General features: G+C 41.4%; 1 protein-coding gene across 1 annotated transcript in view; it reads left to right on the top strand.

Annotated features, from left to right (window-relative positions):
* The first annotated feature begins 5,421 nt into the window (after positions 1-5,421).
* The window catches only part of TAFA1 (TAFA chemokine like family member 1), a 227,621-nt gene continuing 216,784 nt past the window's right edge, over positions 5,422-16,258 (top strand). Inside the window, exons 1-2 of the mRNA XM_030501572.2 lie at positions 5,422-6,181; positions 8,258-8,378. Coding sequence (XP_030357432.1) covers positions 8,261-8,378 — 118 coding nt within the window. The 5' untranslated portion in view covers positions 5,422-6,181; positions 8,258-8,260. The remainder of the gene's footprint in view (positions 6,182-8,257; positions 8,379-16,258) is intronic.

Here is a 16,258-nt window from a genome sequence, read left to right as displayed (position 1 = left end):
TTGTTTTGCTTCTTTCGGATTTGTTTTATTTATGTCGTGACTATTGAAAACGCTTGTACTTTCACCTCAAAATTGACTTTTCAGCAGAGAAAGTAAGCACTAAACCTATGCTTGAGGACTGATATACTGCAACTGTTAAATTAAATACACAGTGTCCTCTCTGACTGTAGATATACCAATTTTCAGTTCATGCACTTTGGCTCATGATTTGTCTCCTGTAGGTGGGTCTTGGTGTGTAATGTGGTTTTAGCTCATCTGGAAAGGCAACTGCAAACTGACAGTAGTAATAGTTTGTTTTGAAACGAGGAGGATTTCAACAGTATTTCAAGTAATGGGCTCAACTAGACTAGTATGAGAATGCCTGGGCTGAAGGCTCTTGAGTTTGTGCTAAGTAGAAGTTAAGTATCAATGAGGAGAGTCTGGATTTCCGGATCAGGATGATCTCTCCAATTAATAGATATCTGATAAAGGCTAACAATATCACTACTTGACAAGAACACCATGGCTGTTTTAACTTGGATTTCTTTGCTTTTTGGTATGTCAATCGAAACTAAACAAACAACTTGTCTCTATGATGTGAAGGTTATGTTTTATGTTTATATTTTGAATATATCGAGTGCTATTGAAGTTTTGTTACATGATAACAATGTACTGCACAGATGATTTGGTTAATCCTTAGCAAGTACTGATATTGTTGGCTAATGGCAAGTTTCAGATAAGGGTTGAGATTTTTTTCTGTGCGTTGTCCTACATACTTTAAAAATAACTGGGACAAACTTTTGATATAAACTTGCTTGACAAATATAGATGTGTTCTTTTCCCCCCTCCCTTTTCTCCTCTCTTAGGCATGGAAAAACTGCAAGAAGCAGAGTCATTGCCTCCCAAATACAGTAATTGCAGAGACCAGACATCCCTTTGACAAACAATAACAGCATCTTTAAGGTAGGCTGGGAAAAAGACCTGTGAAAATCTTTCCTTTTGTGCTCTGTTCTCACTTCTCCTTGCTTTTGTCAATATGCAGACTTGTTATTTAAATCTTTACCGTTTTTCAGTATGAGCTACTTATAGTGCTGTTGTGGTTGGTTTTGTTTTGTGGCTTTTCTAATGGCCGTGGCTATGCCATCATCTTGCTGGTTGGATCTTCCCTGTGCATTTTGGAGTGGGGGGTGGCTGACAAAACCAAGGCTGGTGTGGTAGCAAGGAGAGAGATACTGTGGTGATGTGGCATCAGATAACAAGGTGGGAAGGAGCCATCAGGTTTAGTAAGCAGAGCTTCTCCACTAAGTGCGTTGTGCTGTTCCCTGGTGCTGCTGCCTCCTTGGCTGGTGTTCCAATATCTACATAGCTGCGCTGTGCTGGAAATGGAGCAAATTTCCCACGATCCCGTACTTGAGGTAGGACAAAAACTGTATGAGCCAGCCCCTGGGCTCCCATGGGAAATAGTTTCCACGCACATGTTGTTCAGCTCTGCTTCTTCAGGCTTATGGTGTGTGTCGTCTTTGTGTTTGGCCTGCAGAGGCTGTGGTCACAGGCAGAAAAATAGCCAAGTATTTCTTTTGAAGTGTTTCTTTCATGAAAAAATGATGTAACCTTCTAGCTGAGCTTTTCATGGTCAGCGTGGTTGCCTCTAGACAAATCAGCGCATCTTGTTTTGCCACTGGGAAAGCTAAAGGAGAAAGCCTGACAATACAGGCTACAGGATTTAATGCTGTTGGAGAAGTCCTAAGAAGGAAAGAAAATAGGTTCAGTTCAGTCACTGAGATTGGACCAGACTTTCTTTAAGAGATGAAGAAAAGTGGTGGGCACTGAGGGGAGTCTCAGGGCAAGGAGAGTTTTCCTGGCTGTATATTGAAAGCGTTAGAAAGGAAGCAGATCAGCGTGAGCATTTGGCTGAGCACTGTAAACTGTCAAACATTGATGCACTTCTATGCACTGAACGTGGCATGTAAGTGTTTGTCTGGGCAAAGCTGATTTCTAGGAAACCCATAGATCTATGTGCTCTTCCTTGTTCCGAAAGAATCGTGCTTTAATGCTTGTGCTCCCTGTACCACTGGGGAAAGAAATCAAGAGCTGGAAACACATAGGGAGGCTTAGGGCTCTGGATGAAGGTTGCTGCTTGGCTTGTTTTACTTTGGGCTTCGTGGTTGCTGTTCAGGCAACATGTAGGCAGATCAATCAATCTTCACATGCTCAGCTGCTGGCTTTCCATGTGGGCTGGTTTTCAATGGAAGACAAGCTGTGGGCAGGCTACAGGGCCAAGCAAAGCTTCTGTTCTCATACTTTAAAAGAACTTCCACAAATCTTGTGGGCATAAGACAAAAGAAGGTCCATAACTTGGCTTTCAGCGGAGGGAAGGTAAAACTTGCTGTTAGGCTACACTTGGCTCGTCTAGGGCAGGAACATGTAGGTGCTGAGGAGCTGCAATGTGCACTGCCTATTGCCGAGGCAGCAGCCAAGTCTGAGTTTGGCTTTATAGGAAAGAGCTTTGTAGGGTGGGTGGAAGCAGCTGGAGGGGATGGAGAACACAGTCTGTGAAAAGCAAAGCTTCATTGTCCCGGGAGCACTAGAGCTAATGAGCTTTGCATTTCAAAGGTGATGAGCCTTCTTTAGACCCTGCAAAATAGCGCCTGGGATTTGTCTTGTTAAATCTCTACATGGGGAAGAGGCGCCTATGGAGGAGGAGGGAGGCAGAGGAGGCAGCATGCAGAAAGCAGAGGCCAGAGGCCCTTATTTGGGTGCAAGTACCAATCTGCTGTCTGTATGAGTCTGCCTGAGTTGCATATGCTCTCCTCTTCTGTGTGCACAGAGAATTGTGATAAATAGAGGTTCAGGCAGTGAGGAGGATTTATTTTTATTTGCCTATTTTTGTCATTCAGTTGGCATCTCTAGATGAATGGTGGAACCAGGAGGAAAAGGCTATTCTCCTTGTGAATATAGTCATCTTGTGTGAGGCAGTCTGTCTCAAAGACAGTTTGATGCCTGCTGACCCCTTGCAAACTACCTTCACCTTGAAAAGATCATGCTGGTGTAATGGTCTGTTTTTGGCAATCCTGCCAGCAACCCCATGGAGTCTTTCAATCGGAGCTGTGGATAGGCAGTTTTACATTCTCTCTGACTGGGAGAACTCAGGTCCTAGTCTCTGTCCTTCTGGCTGCCACCATGCACAAGAGTGGAGGTGCAAGGACCTCCTTTTGAGGTCACCTCCCATCAGCATAGACCACATAACCCGAAGTCTATTCTGCCCTTCTGCAGAGCCTGGATGCATCCTGCCCCAGTGCTGGCAGGAGCTGCTATTGCAAAGGATGGTTGACCCAACCTTTGGCCCCATCTCCTTTCATTCTAGAGACAAACTACTTTCAGCCTTCTCTTTCCATGAGAAAGGATTCTGAAGTCTGCAGACTGTTCACTAGTGTCTTATTTTTCCTTCTGTTTTCTCTTTCCAATGTGTCAGTGTTAGTAGCCCTGCATTCAACACATGGGCACATGTAAGGCATCATTCCCTTCCTGTCAAAGCTAGTGACTCCTGAAATGGGGAGGCTAAAGTAAAGCCCCAAAGCATCAGGTGAAGATGACACTGTGCCCAGCTCAAAGCAGGGTAAGAGGAGCTGTTTCATGTCTCATTGGTCCACTGAAACTTAAAATTGGCAGCAAGGACATCAAAGCAGGTGTGAAGATGCTTCAGCAAGATTTGCCTGTCTGATGCTTAGAGGCAGGACAGGGAAGAGATGGCAAGCACAGCCTGTTTAATATTCTCTTCTGTTCCTCTGATCTCCCCCTTACCCTGCAGAAGCAACACGTCCCATGTTTCTGCAGAGCTTGTCCTGAGCAATAGCAGCATCTGTCACGGGTTACAGTGGCATTAGCCTCATGGAGCTGGGAGTTAGCAGTGCTTGGCAGAGTGACAGTTCTGCTGTACCTTACATAAATCTGTATCTTGCATAAATCTGTCTCTGCCTACTCTGCCAAGGTGTGTGGTCACAATTTGTCTGATTCCTCCTGCTGTCCACGAGGCCTTTCAGTTTCCTAGAAGATTTTATTTGCTTCTTGAGGCCTCTCTTTCCTCACACTTTCCCGCTCCCTAACTTTTCCCTCATAGTTTCCCCATGAGTCCTAGAAGGAACGTATGTTGTTAAACAGGTATTATTGTAAAGTAAATTCTCATCACCTGCCCCTCTGAAGTGCTGCAGAAAGCTTCCCAAAGAGGTTCCTTGCTCACAGTACTTCATGGTACTTGGTGTACATTGGTTGCCTCTCATCAGCTTCCTTGGACACTACTTTCTAAGGGCAGAAAGTAGCAGCAACTGCCCCTGTTCTTGGCCTTCTTCCAGTGTGTAGGAAATTCTTGAGGAACACAAGAAAACCTTTATTAAATGGAACATATCCCAAGCCATGCTTGTGCCATGTGTTCTCATACAAAGCACCTAGAAAACAAACGTTGGCCTCTTGAAAGCATCTCTGATCACCACGGGGCTCACCCTGAGCCACGCTCTTCATCGCAGCACTACACAGGGACCTGATGAGCTCCCTGCTGCAGTGATGGCCTGTGGAGGGGCCACTCGCCAGTGCTCTCCTATGTCACTTTGTCACACACACTCTACCCCCAATTGCTTTATTGCTTTAATGCTATAATAAAGAGCTGCTTTGAGCACTGCCAGAGAGCAGTGTAATGTTCCTGTCCGTCTGCAGGGCCAATCTCTTAGTATGTATTACCCAATAAAATGCAGTGGCTCCAAAGGAGTGTATGGTCTGTCAGGTAAACTCATTGCACCTCTTGGTGAGAGACTCCACTGAGATATATGTGCTTACATGCTGAGAAGGAGGTACTGAGAGTAAGGCTATTATTGCTGTTATTATTTACTAGGGTTTGGAGTCTGGAACTCGTAAGCAGGGAACATAGTACGTTCTTTTACTGCAGGTTATCAGTGGAGGAAAAAAGTCTCCCACATTGTGTTACAGCTTGTACCCTGGGCTCTTAAAATGGAAGTTTCTGTTTTGTCTCTAAGCCTGCCTTCTTTTGTAGGCAGAGCAGGGAGCTGTAATACAAGTGGATAGTATGTATTAAGTCTATGCAATGGCTCTTTAAAAAATAATTACATATGGTACAGGAGGGAGAGGAAACTATTCCATTCCTGTAAATAGCCACTTAAGATGTGGATAATAAATGTGATAAATAATGTGGCATATTTGAGATTTACCCCTTAGGAGGAGTAAATTAGAGCTCTTCTCTCCATTGTCTGCCGAGATGAATCAGAAATGGAGTTGGAAGGAAAGATTTCGGAGTTTTGGCAAGGTGTTGGAAAGCCCATGGGAGCATGTCGGAGTCTGCTGCCCTACCCTGCCTCTCCCGTGTGTTTTGTTGCACTTTCCCTTCACCACCCCTCCCCGTTCAGTCTCATTTGCCTCTTGCGAGTAAGTGCAAGAACAACGCCCGGGGAATAAAGCCTCTGCCGGCAGAATTCACGCATCTTCCAGATAGCTCATTGGGTGTTTAGTCCTTCGCCTTCCCACCAGCGCTCTGCCACCCTCCTCTGCCCATTCATACCTGCTCCTCGCAGACGAAACCAGCTGCTCTTGTATGCAAAGTCTGAGTGCCGGTGTTTAAACGCAGCTCCGGCTGCTAAGCCCTGGCGATGAGCGGAGTGCCAGGCTGGGGCTTCCGCTGAGGGGCTGTGTCGCTTTAAGGCATGTGATACTTTCCCGAGCAGGCATGTATTGAAATAGGCTCCGGTACTTACAGCACCGTATAGCAGTGTACGTACAGCTGCCTTACTCTGCACTGCCTGCGCTGGAGTGAGGCTGCTCTGTCCTTAAACACAAACTGCTTCTCGTCCTTAAGTATCCTGGAAGCTGCATATTATCTCAAGATCACTTCAAAGGTCTCATCAGGCAGAAGGTGATGCTAGGAGATGATTTAAAGGTGAAAATGAGAAGGTTTCCACCCCTCAAACCTTGGCCACTTTTCTGACGGCAGAGTCTGAGAGCTCAGATGTCTCCTTTACTCTGGAAACAGGATTTGTAACGAAAAAGATTCTTCTTTTTTTTTTTTTTTTTTAATCCTGATAAAGAAGATTATTGGGAAGCTATTAAAAACCCCTTATTGTGATACAGATGGATTTAAAAAAGTGTTAGATCTTTCCGATGAACACTAATAGAGTGCTCTGCTCTTGGTTGGATTACTCAGGTAAGGAGCTTCTTTAGGATTTAAGATTCAGAAAGCAGATCTGGAACTCATCAGATAATAAGTGGAGGAATACTCACTGCTATGTTTCTTTACTAGTGATAAGATGATCTGTGTGTAAAAGTGTATGTGATAGCAGTTTGCTGACAAGCGCATGAAGAAATGCTTGTTAGAAATGCTGAGGTTTGAGCGAAGGTAGCTTGAAATATGTAGTTTGAGAGATTTTTATTTAAAATAACAAAAAAAGACAGGGAGCTAATAATAAAGCTTGAGTGGGTTGAGTAAGTCTGCTGTCCATGTGGCTGAGAATATGATGCTGGAGGAAAGACACAGGAGCATTTAGCAGGCTGTAGAAGTTTGGCTTTGCTTTGCTGTTTTTTAAAGTTCAGCTTAAATAAACTGAATACCTGAAATGTCCCTATGCGAGAGTCGCCTTTCCCTCTTCCCTTGTATAAAAAGCATTGGAGCACCAAATATGACAAGAAGGCATTAATTCCTGAAGACATGGGAAGCCTACTGGGAGCTCCCTGATCTGAGGGGATTGAATCTATTTTGCAAGATAAATAGGTCTAAAAAGAGAGGAGGAAAAGTACCCTGTATACTGCAAAGTAAACAGTTGGAAATGAAATTAATTATACTCTAAGCAGTGTTTCAAACACTCGGTACAGAGAAAGGAAGAGCCTCATGCTGATAGAATAATGTTTTGGTATTTTCTAATAATTGTCAGTTTATGTGGTTCTCTTCAACCAATTAGACTAAAAAGCCTCCCGAAGACTATATGCTGCTTTAAAATCGAGGCAAAAGACTATTTTATATGCATATAGTTTATTACCACTGTATTTCACTACTTAATATTGTTAATCTCCTTAATGCAGAAAGCCCCCTGATATAGCACATAAAGACTTCTTATTGTTTTAATTTTTGTGTAAAGACAGGATTTTTCTCTGTGAGATTTAATCTTTCAGAGTCTTTCTTGCTCTGTGAAAATGATGTTCAGCTGATTGGATTATTAGATAGAAACCGGCATCCTGTCATTGGCTGAATAAGAAGAGTGCCTGAAGTTTGATTAATTTGGCAATATGAAATGCAGCAGAAGGTGTTGTTAAGGGAACTGGACGATGTGTAGCGTAGCTGAGCCTTGTAAAACTCTGGATCCTCGCAGGCATTGAGAAAGAGCTGTTGAAGTTAAAAAGTAAAAGGGAAATTTAGACAGTTAGTACAATAATGAATACAAGCATGAAACCCACGGTTGTCTATGGTGCATGTCAAAGTGTGCCAGCACCAGGAGAAAAAGAAATTGCTCTTTTCTTTTGCAATAGGAATATTGTTAAAATTTTGACACAATCTGCTTTGTGTAAAGATCAGATTTTCTATACAGTATATCTGAATTTCAGTCTGGCCATACTCCAGTCCCTTTACATGCACAGGTCAAACAAAAGGAAGCTGATTTCATCTGGGGATTAGAACAATTCTGAGAAACAATTATTTTGTTTAGCAGACAGCATCACGATTAAAAATTAATGATTGTAAAAGTAAAAAACAATCAACTGTTACCTTCTGGGCCAGTATTTGCCTTCCATTCTTGGGGATGGAGAGTTTTTGAAATGCATCTCAGCTATCTGAGGATGTTTTATGCCTATCTGTAATGTATTGAAAATAGTTTTGATACTGGCTGGGCATCATCTTTTTTCAGCTTCCTGTGATTTTATTTGTATTGTTATTTTTTAACTCCCTTGTAAATTCAGCTATGGAGCAGTGTGGGAATGTTTTCCAGCCTTCTACTTACATTGGTTTTTTTTAGTCCTCAGATCATTACAGTTTTGTTTTTTGCCACTGAATGATTAAAGTTATCCAGGCTCCTGTGTTGACATCTTGTTACCTCAGCCATCCTTTTTGGGCATGACCTTTGTTGTATGACAAGTGTATCCTGCAGGGGGGAATAATAACTAAGAGACAGAAAATATTTAGGCAAAAGGCATGAAAAGGAAAAACAACTGAAAAATACTGTTGTAATGGAAGCTGACTATTCTGTGTGCTGTAAGGCATTGGATAATAATGTCTGTCTAATATTTTGTTTAGAGAATGGCAGTGGTCTCTGCAATGTCCTGGGTCCTGTATTTGTGGATAAGTGCCTGTGCAATGCTGCTCTGTCAGGGGTCCCTCCATCACACTTTCCAGCAGCATCACCTGCACAGACCAGGTAGGACTGAGATCAGCTGTGGGATGCCGTAAGATTGCAGGCGCGCTGCCCATGCTCTTGTCTGTCTTGATAAATGATTGAATAATCATGAAATCCTTTTAATCTTATAACTTTTATAAGTTGCTTGCCTTCATATTGTACAGCATCTTGTTTTGGTTGGTCTAACGTGTTGTGGTTTGCCAGTATGATGTTGGAATATTCATCCTTTAACATCATCTTCCAATAACTTCCCAGTGCGGGAATCCTATTTTGGATAACCATGAAGTTTCTCTGTCTCTTTCTCTGTCCTTTTTTCTATCTTTGCTTCTCCCCATTTCGTGCAGTTCTGGAATGGTTTTATAACTCGGAAAGACATTGTTGCAGGTTGGATAACTTTGCAGTTATCTGACCCAAACTGGACATGGGTTTGTTACTTAAAATACTGGCACCAAATCTCACTCATAGTCACTAGGGTTTACTGGAGGTCAGGCATTTGCCTTGGCATAAACGAGAGACACAGTTACTCTAAGGTTCTCAAGTTTACCTATAAAAATTGATGGGCTTGCAGAAGTGCAGCCCAGAGGAGAATTTGGGACTGTCTTCCAGTGCAGTTAAATGCCTGTAAAGTCTGTAATAAATAAATCCCACAGGTTAGCAGCAGAGATTGCAGCTCACTTTGACGGTTGTGATCCACAGAGGCTGCACATTAGGAGTTTTATTGTGTTTTTATTAATATAGATGGATCGTGTAACTTTTTCAACTGATAATTGTCCTTGGAAGAATATCTTGCTATGTTAAAAATTGAGGAGTCGTCATATTCTGGCACAGTATTATCATCTGGTTAAAATTAGATGGTCCAAGAATGTTAACAAATTTGGTTCCAAAGAGGTGTGGGAGAAGTTTTAAGAGCTTTAGAAACGAAAGATGAAAAATGTTAACTCGGCGGTGATGAATCATTAAACAAAGTGGCAACTAATACTTTAATGGGTTTAAAACTAATGACATACCGTCAAAGATGGACAGTCTTGAACTGCAAGTCTTTAGCACCCTTAAGGACTCAAAGTTTTCCCGACTACTTTCATTGTCCAAAAGTCATAGGTATTGGCATTGTCTTGCTTTCTTGTAATAAAATGTGTAGTATAGAGGAATAGGTAGCTATACTAAAGCATCACCTTAACTAATTGTGTTATCTTTACTAGCTGGCACTAGTTTACTAGTTTACTAGCTGTCACAAAAAATGTTTGAGAGCATTTAAAGTTTGAATGGTGAGGTTCAGGACTTGCAGAGAAATGAGTGAAATATTTATTACAATCCAATTGTAAGTAATGCTGTAGTTATTTGAGTCTGTCCACCAGTGAAGGAAACAGGAAGAACCAGCCCAGCTAAACAGATAGGTAAAAGGAAAATGTAATCTTGTTTTGTACAATCAGTTGAAACAAGTGACATTATGAGAAAAAATGAGAGCTGGGCAGATTCAGAGCTCTGCACATTTGCGTAAGCTTGAAAAATCACCTTTTTTATGAAGCAAGAACAGCAAGACACTGGATGCATACCAAGCGTTGAGGAAATGTGAAAAATGACAAAATCTTTCACTCAGAGATGTGATACAGATAGAGTGAAGGTTTTACAGCTGCCTCATCACCTACTTAGAAACAGCCAAGCTTTCCCTCCTGCAAGCCATTCTCAGGCAGCTTCTCCGCACCCTACGTGAATAAGATTGATGGTGTTCTGATCCCAGGCAGCCAATTTCAGCCCCTCAAGACATAATCCACTACATTGACAGATGAGTGGAATTTGACATGATGTTCACCTCAGATTCAGCTTGTGCTGCACCTGGGAAGTACCAGCCAGTGAGCATCCTTTAGGGGAAACTATTAGAGATTTTGGACAATTTCTGCTGTCACAACAGAAAGTCAAGACAGTGGGTTTTTTACAAGGCCGTGAATTTGCAGTCTGCCAACTGAGTGTGAGAGGTTGTACACAAAAAGGGATGGAAATATGTTAAGTAGCAAACTGATTTTAATGTATTCAACTGCAGTCTCTGAGCACACCCTATTTTTCATATTTATAATATTAGGAATGCGTCATTTACTTTTAGTTAGTCACTGTGTAAGTAAGACTAAAATGTTCAGCCAAATAAAAGTGAATAAAAAATGGATGCAGATGAGCCAGCGCATAATTTCTGTAATATTTGGTATATGAAATTTCAACTTATTGAATCATGGCAAGTGTAGCTGTAATCAATAGCATGCTCAGCATACCTTTTCTTTCAGTGTGTGATCTTCCATAGATAATGAGGTGCTCTAAAATAAGAGTATTTGAGCTGTTCAGCTCCATCTTGGGGCTACTTTGGTACAAGATAATTAAAAAGGCAGGTTCCACCTTGTCTTGAGCTTCTCATACTTTACAAATAGAGTCTCACTGAGCACAGGAAGGTGCAGGTAAAAGATAAAATCCTCATAGAGTATACTTAGCATAATAAACTTGAACTGAGCTCAAGATTGGCACAGTGCATATACCCATCTGTACTACTGCGCTTAATCCAGTTTTGAAACCCTGGAAATCAAGGGCGATATATAAAGTGGTTAGTTTGTCATCAGAGATTTCTGAACTTGGTTTTTCCTCAATCTTACTTAAGCAAGTGTCTGAATGAGTTGAAATGGATTCCTACACACTTCAGAAATCACAATCATAAAGCTTAAAGCTTCCTTTCAGTGTAGTGTAATTGTTCAGTTTTATAATTCAGTACTTCCTTATTCAGTTAGACGACTTAGTGCAAGGTATGAACCTGAAAACAAATGTGATAAACCTCTTTAAGTGACAGTATTTGTAATTGACTGTAGCTTTATTTTCTGTGAAATGTTGGCAGTCGGGCACAGATAGTAAGGGCATAGTAAATATTGCTTGAATGTAAGATGGGTGATGCTGTGTTATTTGTACTTGTTCATTCTTTCTTGTCTCAGTCACACAATGAAAAGTTTGAATGCTGCTGTTAAGTGCCTTGAAGTATGGGTGGCTGTTCCTTTTGTCTCTTATGGGTGAGGTGGGCAGGGTAGATCTTCAGGCTTCTCCTCTGGGATCTGGAAGAGACCTTTGGAATAAGCTAGCCAAACACCACTGCAGTGTAATTCTCCTTGGGTAATACACATGGCTTTCTGCAGGATTTTATGACTATATTTCATTTTCATGAAAATTATGTTAGTCAAGGGATGTGTGAAAGCATTCACAAGAAAAAACTTTATGTGGAAACAAATCTCCATCTTTTTTCAAGCGTGTCGTTTCTATGTGATTTAATAAGAAACAGTGGTAATGAGAAGAAATTCACATTGGCTATTTTAGGCTCTAAGATACATACAGTTGTAGAACTGTTGAATTGGCCTGAGGGTTAGAGTGGACAGGTTATGATTTGTAGAGTTAGCTAAGTGTCTGTGATAGTCCATTGATCATCTGATTGACAGGATTGACCCTGGCCAGAGGTAAGAAGTAGATGCTGACATTTGGTTAAGATAACAAAATATTAACAAAGTAAAGAATTCAAGTTTAACAAATAAAAAATAACCGGCAGCCTTTCAATCATACCATTCTTAGCAAATTTTCTGGCTTTGTTCCACAATGAGGGATGTTTTGCCTCTGGTGAGGACTATCGGGTAGTATTGAATCACACTGGACAACACTGGCCATGTGTTGCTTAAAAATACAGGATTCACTTGTAAGTTTGTGAAAAAATAATTAGGTACACATTAAGGATGAAAGGTTAGTTTTGCATACAGTGTAAAGATGTGAGGCAGACACAAGCAGAAACATGCACCTACTGTAGCAATACTGACATTTGCAGATATGTTAATTAAAAATAGGTCTATTCAGAGGAAGAAATCATGGACTGATTCAAGGCTGGAATTGTGTCTACTAAACATGAAGTACCTTTTGTTATGACAGTAGTTAATGATGTACCCATTAAAAATCATCTCAAGAAGTGATTCTCTATACTTCATATAAGGAAGAAAATCGGTCTCGAAGCAATTCTATGCAAACTAACAAGCAACATCAACCCAAAGATGCTCTGAGCATGTTTCTCAGTAGACAGCATTTTGCAGAAACTCAAGTCTGTGGCTATGAGCAAAAAATGTCTTCGTTCTGATCTTGGCCTTCCCACTGATTTTTATAGCCTTGGGGGAAACTGCATGTTTTCACACTTCAAAAGGTCTGCTATTTTCACATGCTCTATATATGTGGCTACTAAGTTCAAAACAGCCTGGGAAGAATGTTGGTCTGGAACTAATTCCTCAGGAGAGTGTAAATAAAATATGTCTTTACTTTGTAGAACAATTGAGATTTGGTAGATGAATTCAACGGGATTTTTGCTCTTGGTATTTATAGAAGCAAGTGTAGGACTAGATAATATATAAATGTGTACAGTTTCCATGGTTAGCAAGTATTCCATTAATTGTACAGTGTGAAGGCAAACTGTTGCCTTCAGTACACAATGTCCAAACTGCTATGCAACAACTTAGCCAATATCCAGCAGATCATGTCATAGGGATAAAAGCTGGCAAGTGGTGTTTCTTCCTGTGTTAATTAAAATGAACAAACTTACAAGCTCCAAGGCCTGGTTCAGATTTCATTTATACCAGTAAATGCACAGGAAGTATGATATGTATCTTGGTTTGTTCATGATCAGAAAAACCTACGCACAGTGAGCTATTCCAGTCACTCACTGGAAATCATCTCTCTTGTGAGACCTTTCTGTTCTATACCTCTGGCCTTCACAGTCTGTTCTTGAAAATGGGAAACTGCCAACTTCTAAGTAAAGAAATCCAGGTTGGAGGTACCTAGTGTGTTCCTGATCATGTTCATAATATATTTGGATCTATGTGGAGAGACATTCATATGAATTTTGTGTAGGCAGAGAACTGGTGTAATGAAATCAACACTTAAGGATGAGGTAGGATTACTGGCAGCATGATAGTGATGAACTGCCTACTGTGCTTATGTGATGCACTTGTTTACAGTGTGTGTATATATATATACAGTATACAGTTTGTCACAAGTATTGCACCCTTATTTTTATTCTATTTATTCTGAAATGTTGAACCTCCAAAAGGAGAAACAACGTGGGTATAGACTATTTGCAGCCAGAGAGATAGCTATGGTTTTGGTGGGTTTGTTGTTTAGCTGTTTTTCTCCTGAGATCTGTAAGATGTTACTGTTAATAGGTCCTGCTTCTTAGGTAAAGGGAAAAGGCTAGATAGGCATTGCCAAGGAGCAATCACTGCTCAATGGAGGGTCAAAGGCAAGGGGACACCTCTCTTCTCGCAGCTCGGTTGCAGGTGGAGGAAAGCTGTCACCAGCCATGCTGCTGAATGTGATGCCTTGTTACTTCTGATCCAGGGAGATGAAGCAACCTGAGGGGGGAGCAGGTGTTGCAGCTCGATGGACTGTGAAGAACAGCATGGCCAAGATGTGCAGTGGGGCAGGGAGCAGACTGCTGTGCCCAGCGTGGCTCCATGGGAGCTGCGGGAAGCATGGCCGTGTTCCCTGTGATCACCCTCACAACACACCTTGTGTGGAAGAGCAATGGCAAGGCGCTAACAGCGGTGTTTCAAGAGAAAGGATGTGCTGTCTGTTCTGGCAGTGTCTGTGCTCTGGTCTGGTCCCCCCTCCTCTCCATGCTCCTTCCCCATCCCGTGCCACTTCAGCTCTCCTTCAGGCCTCTCTGCAGGCAGCCACAGAGGCAGGTGTAAAGCATGTCCCTCTCTGCATGGCAGAAGCTGCTCTGGGCAAAGAGGCACCAAAAAGTGCCTCTTGCTGTGACAGCCCCAGCAGGCACCTTCTCCTCCCACACCCGTGTGCTGAGCCTCCATCTCCAAGTGCAGCCTTGGGGCCTTGGTGAGTCATGAAGGGACCTTTCAGTGCACTGCACTATTTGTAGCTTGCTGTCATGGTATTAACGACTGTGAGAATTCATACTATGGTGGTTAAGTCCCAAGGAAGATTTCGCACCTACAAATATAAACCCCAAAGGCAAACTGCGTCGCTCTCAGCTGAAGTATTTCTGCTGATAACATCAGAAACCTGCCTTTAATGATTAGCCTGCTTTAGTCCAAGGCTCATTTATATTTTAAAAGGCAATATCCAAGTGCATTTCCTCATAAGATAGATGTGTTTTCTCCCATTAAGTTTCATATTGTTTTATCCTATCCTGCCTATAATCTTTACATTTCCTTTTGAATGTTTTCTTTTCCACTCTGCTGTGAAATCAACCTTTGCTGTGAGCAAGATTTATTTTCCTGATGGGATTCAGTATTTTTGCTATTTTCAGATGCTCTGTACAGAGCAGTTCTCTCCAGTTAAACTTATTTTTTTTGCATGAGAGCGGTGCTGGAGTATTCTTTTCGTTGCACTCTAGGAAGGGACCATGAGGACTGCAGCACAGTTGGACTCTTAAATTCATGGCATTCAGTCAATGATGCACGATGGGGAATTGGGGGTGTAAATTAAGCTGAATGAAGTTACAAAGCCCCATGTATGTATCTGTGACTCATATTTCTATGCTCTATTTAGAAGATTGTTATCTGACATCTCTCTTGCCTTCTGTATTGCTTTCAGAACAACAGTTTTCCCCTTCACAGGGGGTGAAGAAAGCAGTCCTGCCCTTCTTGAAAGGTCATTTCAGTGACAGCAGGTGCAGGATCACTGTTGCTATCATGATAACCGATAGTTGTGTCATAGTGTTCTATTGTAATCCTTATTTTTACTTTGAGAGAACAACTTTTCTTGGAACTGAATTGATGGCAGGAATCAAGGATCTTGTTAGTTCTTTTCTGATGTGAAAGTCATTCTTTGAGAACCACCAATTGAAGTGCAGTGCTTGGGCAATCTGTTACCTGAGATGGCTGAATTTCCTTCTGCCAGGGCGCTCTCATTGCTGTGCCTTGTCTTTGAGCTACAAGCAATCTGGGAATAGTCTGCTCTACAGTAGCAGCTCCCACCAACAGCCACTTGTGCTGAGTGCTTTTTAAAGTTGTGCATAAGCATTTCTTTTATGAGCTGTGAAGTTTTATTTGTATATCATGCACCTTACCTCTCACTAAATGAATGGGCAAGTAAAAGCCACTTAGATGGTGATCCTTGTTTCTTGATTGTTAGGAGAGCTGCTGGTTGAGATCAAAATCTATTCAATCTGTTAAATCTACATTTAATCTGTTCTTAATCATGATCCAGAACTCCTATGGGATTAATTCTGGTCTCTGTAGATGACAAATCTGAATTGAGAACCTTCATTATGAATCCATTAAACAATGAGCTTCATAACTTCTTGGTAACTTCTGTAGGTACCTTCTGTACAAGTGAAAGCTATATTGACAGATAACTTGAGCAGGAAACTCCTATGAATATTGGTTTATTTGAAAGTGGGAAGCTGGAATTGTGATTTCCTACATTGTAAATAATGTCACCAGTCAACAAGCTCTATAGATTGGCCTGAGCACAGGCAAGAGCCTCCGGATCTTAACTGCACACACGGATAAAACTTTACTATCTTTTCCTTTTAGTGTCCTCATTAATGTACTCAAAAACTGCCGTTAAATATTTCTGGCATGCAAAGCTTCAGTGTAATTCTACTGTATTGTTGAGGACTTATTAATTATAATCTTTTCTTGCAGAGTCTGTTTATATTTGATCATGACATTAATTGGTTGCCAAAACAAACTGGAGTTAATTGTGTTTAATTAAGTGGTTGGGAGCAGGCAAGGAGAGTTTATTTGGAAATGTTGCTTTCATTGATTTATATGTTTATTTTTTAAAGGAACATGAATAAATGAAGGGAACCTGTTGTGTTTAGCACCTTTTTTCCTACCTGAGTCATCAACAACAGTTGTGACTGAACAAACTCAAGACTGGAA

This window comes from Strigops habroptila, chromosome 11 (genome assembly GCF_004027225.2).
Source record: "Strigops habroptila isolate Jane chromosome 11, bStrHab1.2.pri, whole genome shotgun sequence".
NCBI lineage: Eukaryota > Metazoa > Chordata > Aves > Psittaciformes > Psittacidae > Strigops > Strigops habroptila.
This window is presented reverse-complemented; position numbering and strand designations above follow the sequence as displayed.